At 42.6% G+C, this 15,234-nt stretch overlaps 1 protein-coding gene across 2 annotated transcripts in view; it reads left to right on the top strand.

Moving 5' to 3' along the window:
* Positions 1 to 13,801, top strand: part of SSRP1 (structure specific recognition protein 1) — a 36,389-nt gene extending 22,588 nt beyond the window's left edge. The window contains exons 10-18 of one of the 2 annotated variants that reach the window (XM_033920677.1): positions 4,073 to 4,145; positions 4,960 to 4,968; positions 6,036 to 6,171; positions 8,088 to 8,133; positions 9,300 to 9,429; positions 9,704 to 9,874; positions 10,233 to 10,321; positions 10,603 to 10,804; positions 13,606 to 13,801. In XM_033920677.1, the coding sequence (XP_033776568.1) occupies positions 4,073 to 4,145; positions 4,960 to 4,968; positions 6,036 to 6,171; positions 8,088 to 8,133; positions 9,300 to 9,429; positions 9,704 to 9,874; positions 10,233 to 10,321; positions 10,603 to 10,804; positions 13,606 to 13,686 (937 nt within the window). In that variant the 3' untranslated portion in view covers positions 13,687 to 13,801. The remainder of the gene's footprint in view (positions 1 to 4,072; positions 4,146 to 4,959; positions 4,969 to 6,035; positions 6,172 to 8,087; positions 8,134 to 9,299; positions 9,430 to 9,703; positions 9,875 to 10,232; positions 10,322 to 10,602; positions 10,805 to 13,605) is intronic. The other variant, XM_033920678.1, reaches the window with a different exon arrangement.
* Positions 13,802 to 15,234: the final 1,433 nt, after the last annotated feature.

Below are 15,234 nucleotides of genomic sequence, written 5' to 3' on the forward strand. Positions count from 1 at the left end.
TGTGGCCTTCTATGCATAAAGAAACTCTCCTCCTTCCGGTCAATTTCAGTTACTCAGTAAAACTACCATTATATTTTCTTCCATCAGACAACAAATTCATTTGTATGGGATTAGAGTCTGGATTCTTTACAGCATCAGAGAGACCGTAAATACATGACTGGAGCTCCAAGGTTTATATTACCAACTCCATATTCCCCAACAATATAGCTATTCCCAGAGAGTTGCACACATACGGGGATTGCAGGACTTCTATGAGTATGAAATCATGGTTCATGGGAATCCTGTGGGGATGAAACATTTCGGGTTTCCCATGGGAAGGGTATTCAAAATCTCTGGCAGAATGCCAGAATGAGGCTCGAAATATATGGAGAGGCCATAAGAGCACCAAAATGAGATTAGAAATACAGTGAAAGGCTAAAAGTGGATCGAGTGGGGGAAGTGAGAGGATTGTGCCACATGGGAGGATAGCACATCACAGAAGGGGTGAGGGGAAGAAGCGCGAAAGAAAGAAAATCATACAGAGTAGAGGGGATAAAGAGAGTGAGGAAGGTAAATTATTCTGATACAAATTACCGCCCTCCCCCTTTTTTTTCTTTGTTTTGGGAAATAATTTTTGTTTTTAATTTGAAGGCTACATTATTTCTCTTGCTAACTCAGGGTCTATTTTATAAAGCAGCGGTAGCTAGTCCCATGTGGCAAATGTGATACAGCCCATTCAGTTCCTATGGGCTGCATCGTATTTGCTGTTCTGGGACTCAGGAATTCTGGGTTTGGTTTTCTTCATCTGTGCCCTTTAAGATAGTACTCTTAGTGGGGAGACATATTTGTTACCATGCTGAGTGTTATTCTGTAATTGAGTTGTTTCTTGTATAAATGATTATGATCTTGTATTTTATTCAGATTGTAATAAGACCTCTCATATGTTTAGAAAAAATCCACTTTTGCACAAAAAGTTAATGACCATAGATTTTTAGTGTAACAAAATCCCAAGAGGTTTTTATTTGCGGAGATAGAATGGATCCCGGTAGGTCTGGATTTGATGCCAGTGGGTAGAATTTCTGCCTCTGTCCAGCTCTCTACTTACAACTCACCATACAAAAAAATATTCCAATTATAACTATTACCTCATGAAATTCTACTGCCAGATACTTTGCTTCAAGTAGATGGGGTTTTGTTTGTGTGGAGACTCTAGCAGTACTTTTCAACCCAGTCCTTGGGGGAATACTGAGATGTCAGGCTTTCATGATATCCACTGCCTCTTTAGCATGCAAATCAACTTTATTCATATTCATTGTGGATATCCTGGAAAATCCAACTGGCTGAGTGTGCCCTGAAGCTGGAAATGGAGACCATTACTCTAGAGTATTTTTTATTTTGGTGGCCCTTACCCCAGAGTTTGCTTTTGTGCAGGTACAAACAGTATGTGACGTAGCACACAGCCCTACAAAAATACACTCAAAACATATATAAACAATCTTACCACAGTCCTAGCTCGCCTATGAAAAAACAATACTATAAATATTACACTGGGCCCAAGAGCGCCAATATACCTATTACTGGAAAATTGGAGCAAGCTGAACTATTACAGATTCCTATAAGACACTATATGCTGGCAAAATCTTTTACCTCAGTTACACATACAGAAAGTGGACAGATTTCACCTGATAAGAGAGCAGGTAAGCACAAAAAAACATGCAGACAAAAACTGAAAGAAAATAAGACTCTCTAAGCAGTGCAATACTGGTTAAAGAAAATCAAAAATGCAAAGTGCAAAAATAGAGAGAAGCAGACACATTAAAATGCCTTAGTGTTAAATATTTTTTTCTACCCTTGTTGTCAAGGTGTTTTTTTAAAAATTTTTTAAAATTGGGCTAGTTCCAATCTTTTTCCACTTTATCAGGTTTTCTCCTAAATTCTTTTCCACATTAGTCTGTCCATTTCTTCTTTGTCTTCCCTTTATTGACATCACTGATCTTTTCCACTTTTCTCTATGGTTGATGCAGAAAGCTTTGTGGTAGAGCCACAACAGCACTCCAAAACTACCCTCGGCATGCTATAAGCAGTGCGCATGGAAATTACTGCTACATTAAAGTCTTGGAAGTAATCTGCAACTCATTACAAAATGTTACTCTTTCTGTCAGTGATTGAGTGGCAATTGGCAAAAAGCATGACCTTAAAAAAAAAAAATTGCTGGCAGTAATGCATCGACCCTTATCTCCCTCCCCTCTCATCTCTCTTTACCTGACCCAACCCTACTCCTCCTCTGATACTTTTAAAAAGGAAAAACCTTCCTGATCTGTAATGGCATCTCTTCCTCTTCTCCCTCTCCCACATGTATCTTAACTAGAGGCAGAAGCAATGCCTATTTGCTCAAGCCTCTGGCACTACCATCTTGAAAGCTGTATAAAGTTAAAATTGAGAGAATACCAATTTGCTCTTGTCAAAATCGACTATCCAGCTGAGGAACTAAGTTGTTGCACAACTTGGACTGTGAATCACTCTCCTGAAGAGAAGAAGTTCTGATCAATCTAGATAAAGGTGGACTCGGATCCCCTTTCAATTCAGAAATGCAGCTTTAACCACCATAACCTTTTGAAAAGGTCCTGACAGCGTGGGGCAAGCAAACTCCCATCAGAAGTGTTCTGGTTGATCAGTTGCCTGGAAATGAGTGATCTGTAATGCCCTTCTTACCTTTGCCAAACCCCAAATACAGAGAATTAAAGACTACTTGTACCCTTTGGTTAATGCTCATGTTCTGTGAATGAAATGAGCCCCCATTAGTTTACAACACCACGGCTGCAGGATTCATGGCTCCCCATCTCATTATCACACACAATTTAAGGTTTAGTCCATAACCTTTAAAAGTTTTAAATAGACTTAGGGTCATGTTATCTGAATATATATTGTGACACCCTGGTAGCTATGGTGGTCACAATAGCTTGTGGGTTCTAGAACTCCACAAGGCTGTGTGTTTCATTGGGACAGGGATAAGGGCTTGCTGGAAAGCCAGAAGTGGAAGGTCCAGATAGGAAGGAGTAGGGGTAGCCCCTTGAACTCTATAAATTACAGCTCTGAGGATTACCTACTACTGTCCCTTAGAATCCTTGTAAGCAGCTAGGTTCTAGGAGAGGGGAAGGGGAGAGAGTTCATTTCCTGGGGAGCTAGGAGAAAAACTGGCCTGGAATATAGGGATTCCCTGGGAAATCAGACTTTGGCTAGGGTCCCTAATAGCTGGATCTTGTACCCATTCCAGTCCAGAACCTCCAGGTATCCGTGATCTCACCTGGACGATATGAGTATTGGCATAAGCTTGTACGGCTTTATTTGACAACAGGCATGGTAAAATTCAGAGGGCTTAATTGGCATTAAAAGTTTGCCTTTTTTCAGCTGCATGGAAAGCCACCTCAGGATTGGTCAGCAGCAAGGTATAGCTGGGAACCTCAATTTGCAAGTAGATTTCTTCAGCAGGAATTCCCAGGATCCAGGGGAGGCAGAATTATCCTGTTCAGCATCCAGTCTTGGATCTGATTGCAAACAGGAGATATACCAAAGTTTGTGCTTTTCAGTTGTCGGAAGAATTGGTACTGGATTGATCGATTTGATTACTCACTCATTTGTTTATTTGGTTGTAGGCTTAAACCTATAACACAGTGGCGTAGTAAGTGTGTGTGTGTGTGGGGGGGGGGGGGTTGGACTGCCTCATGCGCCGGTACCTCGCACACATATACTGTGTACCGGCTCCCTTTCAACATCAGTTCCTGGTTGTGGGTCCAGGATGTGACTTCAGAAGGGAGCCAGGGCTGGTGAGAGCAGCGGGTGGAAGATGTTGCTCACTCCGACAAACATTTCAAGAGGTACACAAGTGGCTGGGAACAATTGGGCTGGCTGCGTGGCTTTTTCCTGCGTTAAGATTTGTCTCTTTCCCCACCCCAACATCACCTCTCTCTGCACCAGGAATTTGTCTCTTCCTTACTGGAATCACTCATCTCCATTATGTTTGTTACTGATTATGTCTGGAGGTGACCTTACTTGCCCTCCTGTCCTTCTAACCGTACCACTTTTTATTCTTCAGGGAAGAATATGGGAAACTCTTTGATTTTGTGAATGCAAAGAAACTCAACATAAAGAACAGAGGACTTAAGGAGGTAATTGGAGGCTCGGGGATGGGTTAATTCTGTGCCTATAGGGGAGAATCAGTTAGTGCTGTGGAGGGTAATTTTAAAACACAACACAGTAGGAAAAAAACTCGACCCAGAATCTGCAAGAGGGTGATTTTAAACCATTTTCACCTGTATAAAATTGGTTCTTATAAAATACCAAAAGGATATATCATGACTTGATGGCATGTACAGGGGTGGAATTCACATATGCATAGACTTTATGAAATGTACTAATCTGTTTGCACCCTTACACCCACCTGGACTTGTGACTGCAAAGTAGGCAAGATTTCTAATGCTTGCACACTAGTATTTTAGAAAGACGCATAGCGCCTTCTTGCCCTCTTAAACCAGCCCTCCAGTTATAAAATATCTGTCCAGATGTCCAACTTATAAAAGGCATTAAATGTTAATTTGGAAAACCGCATAAACATCTATTTTGTAATGAGAACACCATTATGTAACTCAGTCCAGGAACCTCTGTGACCATATTGTATGTTCTATTCAAGTTTGCCTGAAAAAACCCATAGATCCTTTCAGAAGTTGTATTACTTACGTATGAATGAAAGTGTCCGATTTCTTAGTCCTTTATGGACCTATAATTTGTTTTGAAAAATGGATTATCCTTCAAACTTGGGCCAATCACTCTCGGAACTTGTCTACTACCTTCAGAAACAGACAGGGCTTTCTTTCTTCTATCTCATCTGTCTGTCTGTCGTTTGCTCTCTTGGAGAGTGTTAGATAAGTCATAATCTCATATTTTGTTCTTTTGTTCCTTCACATCTCACCTCTGACCATATAGAAGAAAGAGGTGTGTGCTGTCTAGCCACCTCCCAGTCCAGGTTTTCTTGCACGGGGGTTGTGAAAGGAGTGATGATGATGTGCATGATAGAAAGGGGGAGGGGAGGGAATGGAGTGACCACCCCAAGCTGTATTTTAGTAAGGGAATTGGATGCAGGAAGTAATGGGACGCCCTTTGCAAGTTGCCGCTAATGATTGTTGTGACCATCTGCCTCCTTTTAACATCCCAACACTTGTGGCATTCTCTCAGCATCTCACGTAACTCTTTGCCTCTCATTTACATTCCTAACACCTATGGCATGCCTACCTCCTCCCATTTAAAAGTCCCTGCTTCTCACACCTTTACCACCACCTGCCTTCCTAGAAGGTTCTACCTTCGACTACAGGTTCTCAGCACAAGAGCTAGTGGCTATAGAGCAGTCGCACAGAAAACTGAGGGCCTTTTGTGTTACATGGTAACTTCACTATTGAACTCTGAAGCTTCTGATAACTGCACCAATTTCCAGCAGCAAGCTGTGATATTAAGTGGGTGTATCATTTGCATGTTCTTGTGGTGAGAGTCTCCTGCCAGCAGCAGCTGTATTTTTAATTGGGGATAACATTGCATGTTCTTGTGTTGAGTCTTCTTCCCTCTGCTGGTGCTGGGGGGGGGGGGGGTTGCGACAGACATTTTGTTCCCATGTCTGTGCTCATGAGATCTCAGGTACTGTGGGTTGCTGTATAGCTGAAGTGCAGTAATGTTTTGAGTAGTAAGGCCTGAGTGCCTGAGTACAGCAGGTAGGCAAGAGGGGACCTGTGAGTTGTGGGTTTTTTTTAGAGGATATTGGCTCAGACCAGGGAAGCCATCAAGTTGGAGCTGATACTGGGAAAAGTGGGGGACAGGTCTTGAGCAACTGTGGATATGTAGGGGCTGAGCCAACAGAATGGGGTGGTTACAGGAAACAATTATCCGTGCAGCATTTGGGGAATGGAAGTTACAGGAAGCACTGCTGTTGGGCTTCAGTCTGGGACAGGCAGTTTCAAGGAGACGTAGGTTTGGCATATCGGGAGTTCCCTTACAATTTTCTTTTTGCTCAGGGCATGAAGCAGAGCTATGATGAGTATGCAGACTCTGATGAGGACACGCATGATGCATATTTGGAGCGTATGAAAGAGGAAGGGAAGATCCGTGAGAATGCCAATGACAGCAGTGATGATGACGGTGATGAAACAGGTAATGATTTTTCTCGGTCTTGGGGTACTCTCTGCCTAGTCCAGGGCTACTCGAGTCCACTCCTCACGGTCCATAGGCAGGCCAGGTTTTCAGGATATCCACAATGAATATGCCATGTCAAAACAAAAGGTTTTAGACTTAAAAAAAAAAACTTTGGATGGGAGATTACATCAAGGACTTGTCTGGAAGGAGTCGAAATGCAGTGGGCAAAACTGAAAGGAGTTATTGTAAGAGCGACAAACCTTTTTTTGAGGCAAGTAAGTATAAAAGTAAGAGGAAAAGAAGGCTTCTTTGGTTCTCAAAAGTAGTAGCTGAGAAGGTAAGGAATAAGAGGTTAGCTTTCATAAACTACAAAAGATCACAGAAAGAGGAAGGCAAAAATATCTGGAAAAGTTAAGAGGCTGGTCGTGTAGTCAGGAAAGCAAAGATGCAAATGGAAGAAAAAATAGCTGACATGGTAAAATAGGGAGACAAAAGACATTTTTTAGATATATCTGTGCTAGGAAGAAGTGCAGAAGTGGTATTGTGAGACTCAAAGGTGAAGGGGAGAAATATGTAGAAGTTGATAAAGAAAAGGCTGAATTGCTTAACAAATATTTCTGTTCTGTGTTCACGGCTGAAGTACCAGGAGCAGGACCACAGAAGACAAATGCAAATAGGGATGGAAGAGTGGTAGACCCTGATTGATTTTCAGAGGGTTGTCTTTGTGAGGAGCTAGCTAAAATAAAGGTAGACAAAGTGATGGGGCCAGATGGTGTACATCCGAGGGTGCTGAAAGAACTTAGGGAAGTTCTACCGACTTTTTCAATGCATCTCTAGAGTCAGGAGTAATACCGGAGGACTGGAGAAGGGTGGATGTGGTCCCTCTCCACAAAAGCAGAAGTAAGGAATTACAGGCCGGTAAGTCTGACTTCTGTGGTAAGCAAATTAATGGAAACACTTTTAAAACGGAGAATGGTGAAGTTTCTGGGTATGCCCCCCTCTGCTGAAGCCAACCCGGAAGGCTTCCCTCCGATGTCAGAGCTGATGTCGGAGGGAAGTTTTCTGGGTCAACCAGGAATCCCAGTTACCTCAACAGTTCTCCTTCCAGGTGGGTTGCTCCTACCTGCCTTCAGCCATACTTGTTTGCAGGGATGCATGCAACAGCTCTTGCAAACTGCATGTGGCTGACCCAGAAGCCATCTCTCCGTTGGAAGGCTTCCCTCCGGTGTCTGCTCTGACATTGGAGGGAAGCCTTCTGGGTCGGCTTCGGTGGAGGGGGGGGCCTGTTTATAAATGGAATCCCCTGCGGTGGCAGCGAACACATTGGGTGTGAGGACTATTCGACCTGCGATAAGGAGGGGGGGTGGCTGCAGGACCTTTGAGGGGGGAAGACTGCTGGTTGTGCGATCGTGAGGGGGGGGACTGCTGATCTGGTTTGGTGGGAAGGGTGATAACTCACAGCAGATCCTTTACTGCGGGGACAAGGACATTCACTGCTCAGGGTGGTGAATGGCCTTGTCCCTTGATTTCCCCCCCCCCCCCCCATTCCAGCAGGTGACCCATGGCTAGCCACAGGTAACAGTCACCATGTCATACTTTAACTATGTCTGAATTCAAGAAAGCATGAAATAGGCACGTGGGATCTTTTAGAGAGAGGAAGAGATAATGGTTACTGTGGATGGGCAGACAGGATGGGCCATTTGGCCTTTATCTGCCATCGTGTTTCTATTGAGAAACATTTGCATGTACTGCCTTCTTGGTATGCAGATCTCTTTCATACATATTCAGTGTGGATATCCTGAAAACCTGGCCTGCCTGTAAGCCTGAGTAGCTCTAGCCTAGCCAAATGTGACAGAAATAGACTTCAGGCTCTGATTACTGCTTTGCAGCTCTTTGGTTCCAATAGTGTGGTTCTATTCTTCTTATCTTTACAGATGAGTCATTTAATCCTGGTGAGGAAGAAGATGAGATTGCTGAGGAGTAAGTAGCTATTAAGAGGAAGGGGTGACAGGTTCAGGAATCTGTAGCTGTGGTGTCTACAAGGTTTCCAACTTGCACTTTGTGGACTCCTGACTCCCACAACTGCTAATAAGAGAAAGTCAGTGGGAGTCGGGATCCTCAAAGCAAATGGGATGGGTTTCACAGGTCAAGGAGCCCATGATTGAAAGGGTATGAGGGGACAGATAGGGTCAGTAAGGCAACAGTTCACAGTTCTGTGTCACAGGTGAAGCATTTTTCTCTGGCACCTATTAGTCCTGTTCTCTTTTCTCTATTCATTCTGACCATCAGCTTCTGTGTTCAGATATAGGTAGACAGCTTTTTGTCTGCCTCATTGCATGTAGGTAAATTGTGCTATGTGTGGAGAAGTAGCTTAGTGAGACATCAGAGTTCAAATCTCCCCCCAACACTTCTGTGATCTTAGGCAAGTCATTTCACTCTCCATTGCTTCAGGTGAAACCACATGGGCAGGGAAAGTAGGTTCCCCTTCATCTTGGGTTTGCTAAAGGCAAGTAATACATATTGTATTATAGTTTAGATTTACGATGAATGCATGAGTACAGAATAGGGGCCAGATCCAATGACTTCCAAAGAACCAATTCAACACAACAAATAGTTTATTTAATTGAAGGTTTGAACAAGTTAATCTCAAAATTAGTGAATTGACTCGACATGGTGCCATGTTTCAGTGGTGTTCTGCCTGCATCAGATGTTTTTTATTATGATGTACTCAACAGGAAAGAATCCAAATAGTACTAGATAAAAAAAACCAACAAAGACTCCTGATGCAGGCAGAACACCGCCAAAACACATCTCTACTCCTCTTTTTTTCCTGTTGGCTTACATAGGGGAATCTCCTTTGCCCTTGTGGCTTTTTTGTTGTTGTTTCATGTATTAACTTAAGAATAGCCATATTGGGTTAGCCCATTATCCTGTTTCCAACAGTGGCCAATCCAGATCACAAATACTTGGCAAAAACTTGAATAGTTCTTGGAGTATATCATGAAATACTGCTGGGACAGACATTGGCATTAGGGATCTGGGCTAGGTTTTCCTCAATGTACCATCTTGATGGATAGCGTACTAAAAAGCCCACTGTGTAGGGGGTTTTTTCTATTCTGATTGTTTGTTTGCTGCTTACTCTTAAGATTTGACAGTGAAGTGTCTCCAAGCTCATCCAGTAATGAAGGAGACAGTGACAACCAAACGGAGAAGAAAAAACCATCAAAGAGAGCCAAAATAGTGAAAGAGAAAAAACCACGCAAGAAAACATCAGAGGTTAGTGATATTCAGGGAGCATAGGGACTGCTTTGTCTCTGCCATCTCTCCTGGTTTCTTCTTGAATGTGTCTTGTCCAAGGAGTGCAGAGATGTGTTCGACCTTCTTTCTTGGTCTCTTCTTGAAGGTGGCCAGTATTGGTGATGTGCAGGCGATATAGGGCCTTCTAAAGTTCTTCTTCTGATGCTTTCAGCACTTAGTGAAATTTCTTTCGTCTTTCTCCTTCTACATCACTTCTTGGAAAATGACTAATTTCAGCTGTCTTGCTTTTCAGGGTAAGAAAGGAAAGGATCCAAATGCCCCCAAACGTCCCATGTCTGCTTACATGTTGTGGCTTAATGCCAGCCGGGAGAAGATCAAAGGAGATAATCCTGGCATCAGCATCACTGATCTGTCCAAGAAAGCTGGGGAGATCTGGAAGGGCATGAGCAAGGAGAAGAAAGAGGTAAACTGATGTCCATCCGATCTTCTTGTAAACGTATGTGCACTATGGAATTTTAACTATAGCAGAACTTTAAAAACAAAAATGAATTAAACAGTTCCTAGACACATGCTTAGGGAGATGATGGGGAGTGGAGCAAAGACTTATTTTATAGTACTATTAGATGTGCTCAGTGCTGTAAATGGTAACAAATAGGTTTCATAAGAACTTGCGGTCTTTTAGGTTCCTCAGGTGATGGGTTTTATTTAGTATGAGAGGTGGACCAGATATGAGGAGCCCTCCTATGCAGTGCTATAAATATGATAGGAGAACTCAATGAATTAATATGACAATACCATTGTAATGTGTTCCTGTTTTCCAGGAGTGGGAGAAGAAGGCTGATGAGGCGAAGAGGGATTATGAGAGAGCACGGAAAGAATATAATGAGAGTGGAGGATCTGAGTCATCAAAGTGAGTGTCAGCCTTGTGGGAAATTCCTCCATCACTTCTAGTTTGTATCATTCTGCTACTCTGTCTGGTGACCTCTAGCTTATATCACCTACCACATCTCTCTCTTCATGCCATTCCCAGTCTTTTATGGTCCCCTCCCATCACCTGCAGCCTGTATTGTTAACTTCCCTATGTTGTCTCTAACCCCAGACTGTATCCTTCTTTTGTACTGAAGAAACACTATCCCTCCAACAGTAAAGAGTTTCACACTTCACATATGCCTTTCTTCTGTCTCTGAGCAGGGAGAAGGTGAAAAAGATGAAGATCAAAGGAGAGAAGAAATCTGACAAAAAGCCTGAGAAAAAGTCTGAGAAGAAAAGCTCTTCTAAAACCATAGCAAAATCACCAGTGAAAGACACAAATGAGAAGGACGAGAGCTTCAAGAGCAAGGAATTTGTGTCCAGCGACGAGAGCTCCTCTGAGAGCGAGGGGAAGAAGAGTGAGGTACAAGAAGCTAGCTCCCTCCATCTCTGTTCCCCCTATATCTGTAATCTTTACATGGATACGGGCACATCTACATTCGTAATCTATTTCATAAGCAGAAAAAGAAAGCAAGATAAAATGAGCACCTCTATTTAATAATAATAATAATAATTTTATTTTTGTATACCGCAATACCACAAAACAGTTCAGAGCGGTTTACAGGTTAAGAGACTGTACATTTACAGCGAAGTTACAGAATATCAGAAAACAGTTCAGAGCAATTTACAAGGAGATGAGAACTGTATATATGCAATGAAGGTACAGAGAATTAGTTATCAAGTGTATGGTATAAACCAGTGGCAATTACAAAATGATCCAATAACTGTTGCAAGGGGGGTGCGGGGGTTAGAGGAATTTATCAAATAGGTATGATTTGAGAGATTTCCTGAAGGATAGATAAGTTGGGGCAAGAGAGATGAGGGTGGACAAGCAGTCATTCCATTTGCCAGCTTGGAAAGAGAGGGTTTTGTCATGTAAAGGATCTGACATTGTCTTGTATATAGTTAATGTGTGCATGCACATGGTTCAACTTTATTTGATATGCCACCAATCATAAAATATCTAAGCAGTTTTTACAGTGGGGGGGAAAAAGGAGATACCGACAACTGTGAAGATCAAACAATGAGGTCAGTTTACAATAGAGGATATCTATATACACAAGAACACAAAAATTAGGTTATCTTTGCACGCACATTTGGTGAGATTTTTTTATTTTCTTTGTTCCCGCTCTTCTCCATGTTCAGTTTCCCTACATATGCGCACATCTACACTATCATTTTAATTTCTTACTGTCAGAAGGTGTAGAGATGATGCCCAGCTGCAGAAACACAGTACTATCTTTTAATATATTAGGGTATAACTTAGTTAGAAATAGTGGCTAACAAAATGGAGTGTTTCCTCCCCCTGGAGAGCTCCCCAGCATTATAGAAGTCCTGCTGGCAGGGGTGGTTGCATCTCTTTAATTCTTCTAGAACAGGGGTTCCCAAACCTGTGAGGAGAGGCAACTAGTTGGGTTTTCAGGATATCCATAATGAATATGCATGAGAGATTTGGATACACTGCCTCCTTAGTATGCAAATTGATCTCAGGAAGATTAATTGTGGATATACTGAAAACCTGACTGGCTGACTGACTGACTTTCCTGCCAAAATTCAAATTGGTGGACTTCCCTGTTCTCAGTCAGGTCAGTGAACCTACTATTTACAAAGACACTACAGACCTCACAGCATACCCTGAAGAAAGTCACAGCATGGTGGCTGAAACGTTGGTTTCTACCTGACAAGATGCAGCGAGACCCAGAAACCTTCAACAAGCACAATTCCAGCTGCAGAAACCCTGAGAAAACTGACTAGCTGGGGTTCCCCAGAACAGGTTTGGGAATTACTGTTCCAGAATGTGAGTGCAGCCTTTACTGCTGGCCTCTCCTGAGGAAAAGTTTGGTTTCCAGACTGGATTATGTTTCCAGTTGGGTCACAAACCACCATTTGTTTGAACAATGATGGTGAACAGTGCTGGCCAATTGTATGCTATAATTGAACTGCATGGGCTCAGAGGGAGGATGTGATTGGCCAAAATCAGAGGTAGTCCGTGAGGGAAGTCTGGTGCCAGAACGGAGTTAGGCTAAGTCAAAAAAGATATGCAGGGGTAACTCTTTCAAATCAAAATTATTATCGAGTGACTAAAGAGGTCAATAGAACAAAAACAAAGTCACCACTGATTCATCAATGCACTTAGAAAAATTATTTTTTGTTTAGAACTCTGCTCAGAGACATGAAGGCTGATTACTCGGCCTCACCTACCAATCATTGCAGTGTTCAAAAAGGATTTTTTAATTTAAAGCGCCTATTCATGCGCTAGCCAAAAAGCTATGCTGAAAATATCACTTTTCATAAATTTTATAGTTATAGAAAACTTAACTTTGAATAGTGACTGGTTCCGATGTGCACGTTTCGTAGCTGCGTCAGGGAACCGACAATACAGCTGGATTTAAAGCTGGTAGTGAAGTCACATGCAATTGAAAAGCTAGGTCTCTCAGGGAAATGTTTCTTCTCAAATGTCTCAAAACCTAGCGCATGAATAGGCGCTTTAAATTAAAAAATCCTTTTTGAACACTGCAATGATTGGTAGGTGAGGCCGAGTAATCAGCCTTCATGTCTCTGAGCAGAGTTCTAAACAAAAAATAATTTTTCTAAGTGCATTGATGAATCAGTGGTGACTTTGTTTTTGTTCTATAGAACGGAGTTAGGAGCTGGAATCACATGCATTTTTAGATGTTTGCTTTATTAAAACTTGTTATACCGCTTGTTCTTATGACAAGGTCCAAGCGGTTTACAAATATCTAATAAATAGAAAAGAATTCTATTTTAAAATAGGACAGACCTATACAAGTACAAAGCAAACACATTCATCCCTATATGCAAATTCAAAACTTCTTGTATTAATTTTATATCACAGGATTCTCTCTGAAAGACCAGTGCCCTTTTTGAGTCTAGCCTTACCTGCGTACGTTCTGGTTCAGAGAGGTGAAGAGAGGATTTGGAAGCCCTGCTCAATGCATGCCTTTTATTCTGCCTCTTTTAGGCTGATGCATGACTGGGTACAAGAACCGAGGTAGCCAGATTCATATTTTGAACCTTGGAATAATTTTGTAGTATCTGCATAGAAAAAGAGTGGAAGGAATGTTCTGCAGATATGTTCATAGTTTGGGATTCATGGCCTCCCTAAATGAAATGACTTCATTGATGCTTTCTTTCTTTGCACAGGGCTCAGAGAAAGAGGAGGAAATTGCCAGCACTCCACCCAGCTCTATGAACTCTGCATCTGACTCTGGCTCTGAAGAGTGACACCCCACTTCCACCATTCTTGTACCTCTGCCACCAGCTGCTGTTTTATTTTTGTATTTTGTGCTTTGTAAATGTCCTAAATAGTTTAATAAAGAACCAGCTGCCTTTGGAGAAAGAGAAGTGTACTATTTGTATGTGCCCCACTCTTCCCTGTTATCAGGATTGAAGAGGGCAGATCAACATCTTGTCCCTATGTGTTTGACCCCTTAAATATGTGGTCTATTTCCCTGCCTTATAAAGCCCTCTCATTCTTAGGGAAGTGAGAACAGTTTGACTGGGTGCCAGGCAGTGCCCCAATTGCAGCTGCATTTTCTGCTGTGATGTGTCTTGAGTACTGTCCTGTTGAATTCTGGATCAAGGTAAGTAGGGTAGGTGACCTCACGAAGAGTCCTGGCACCAGTGTATAGAGTAACATTACTGTTTCTGGGATGCTGGGTTGTGCATTCTAATTTTTCTAATTCTTGGAAAAAATTTCCGTTTCCTTATCATCCCACCCCAGATGCTTAGGTTATGCTCTCCTGCTAGTAGGGTAGAGCTTGAGAACTAAAGTGTGATGTCATAATAAGAATCCTGTACACCTGTTGGCTAAAAGTATTGTTCAATCTCTAACAGGTGATAGAACAGTTTCTACAGCCTGGAGTGGTCAGGTAGGACTGTTGCTAAGTTCTCAGTGAATAAAAGCATTGGTGGTGCAGTTGTGGAGAGGTAGTTTCTCGGAGTGTGGGCAGTTTGCAGGGTGATACAAGCTGTGCACTTAAAGTACTTTGACTTTTTTTGTTGTTGTTTAATAAACTGGGCAGGATTGGCTGGGTCAGTCCCTTCATTTGGGGGAGACAAGGGTCTTGGTCGGTGACGGGACAAAAGCGCGTGAGACTTCAGCGCGCCGACATTGCAGTGCGGACAATTCGGTGCAAGACCTCAGTGCGCCACCGAAAAAGTTACTTTTAAAGAGCTCCAATGGGGGGGGGGGGTGTGAGTGGGGAAACCTCCCCACACACACACTTTACTTCATACTCTTCGCGCTGTCGTTGGGGGGCTGTAACCCCCCCCATTATAGAGAAAACTTAACTTTTTCCTAAAAATTTTGGAAAAAGTTAAGTTTACTCTATAATGGAGGGTTCCAAACCCCCCCCACGGCAGCGCCAAGAGTATGAAGTAAAGTGGGGGGTTCCCCACTAACCCCCCCATTGGAGCTCTTTAAAAGTAACTTTTTAGGCGGCGCGCTGGGGTCTCGTACCGAATTGTCTGTGCTGCAATGTCGGCGCGCTGAAGACTCGCGCGCAAATGACTATGAACCGTCTTGGTCAGTTGTGTTACACCTAGGTGCCTCCTCTCCTTCAATTGTGCCTCGCACCTCAGGTTGTGGTAGTGGTTTGTGCCACTGTGTAGCAGATTGAAAACTTCATACTAGGGGAAAAAAAAAAGATACAAAGGAATAAGAAGAGAGTGTAAGATCCTGGTGATCAGGGGAGCTTACTTACTACCGGGGCCCATTCTCCTGTTGATTGATTGTCCACAGTCAAACCGCTGTAAGCCGAGAAAGAGAGA

This window comes from Geotrypetes seraphini, chromosome 14 (assembly GCF_902459505.1).
Source record: "Geotrypetes seraphini chromosome 14, aGeoSer1.1, whole genome shotgun sequence".
NCBI lineage: Eukaryota > Metazoa > Chordata > Amphibia > Gymnophiona > Dermophiidae > Geotrypetes > Geotrypetes seraphini.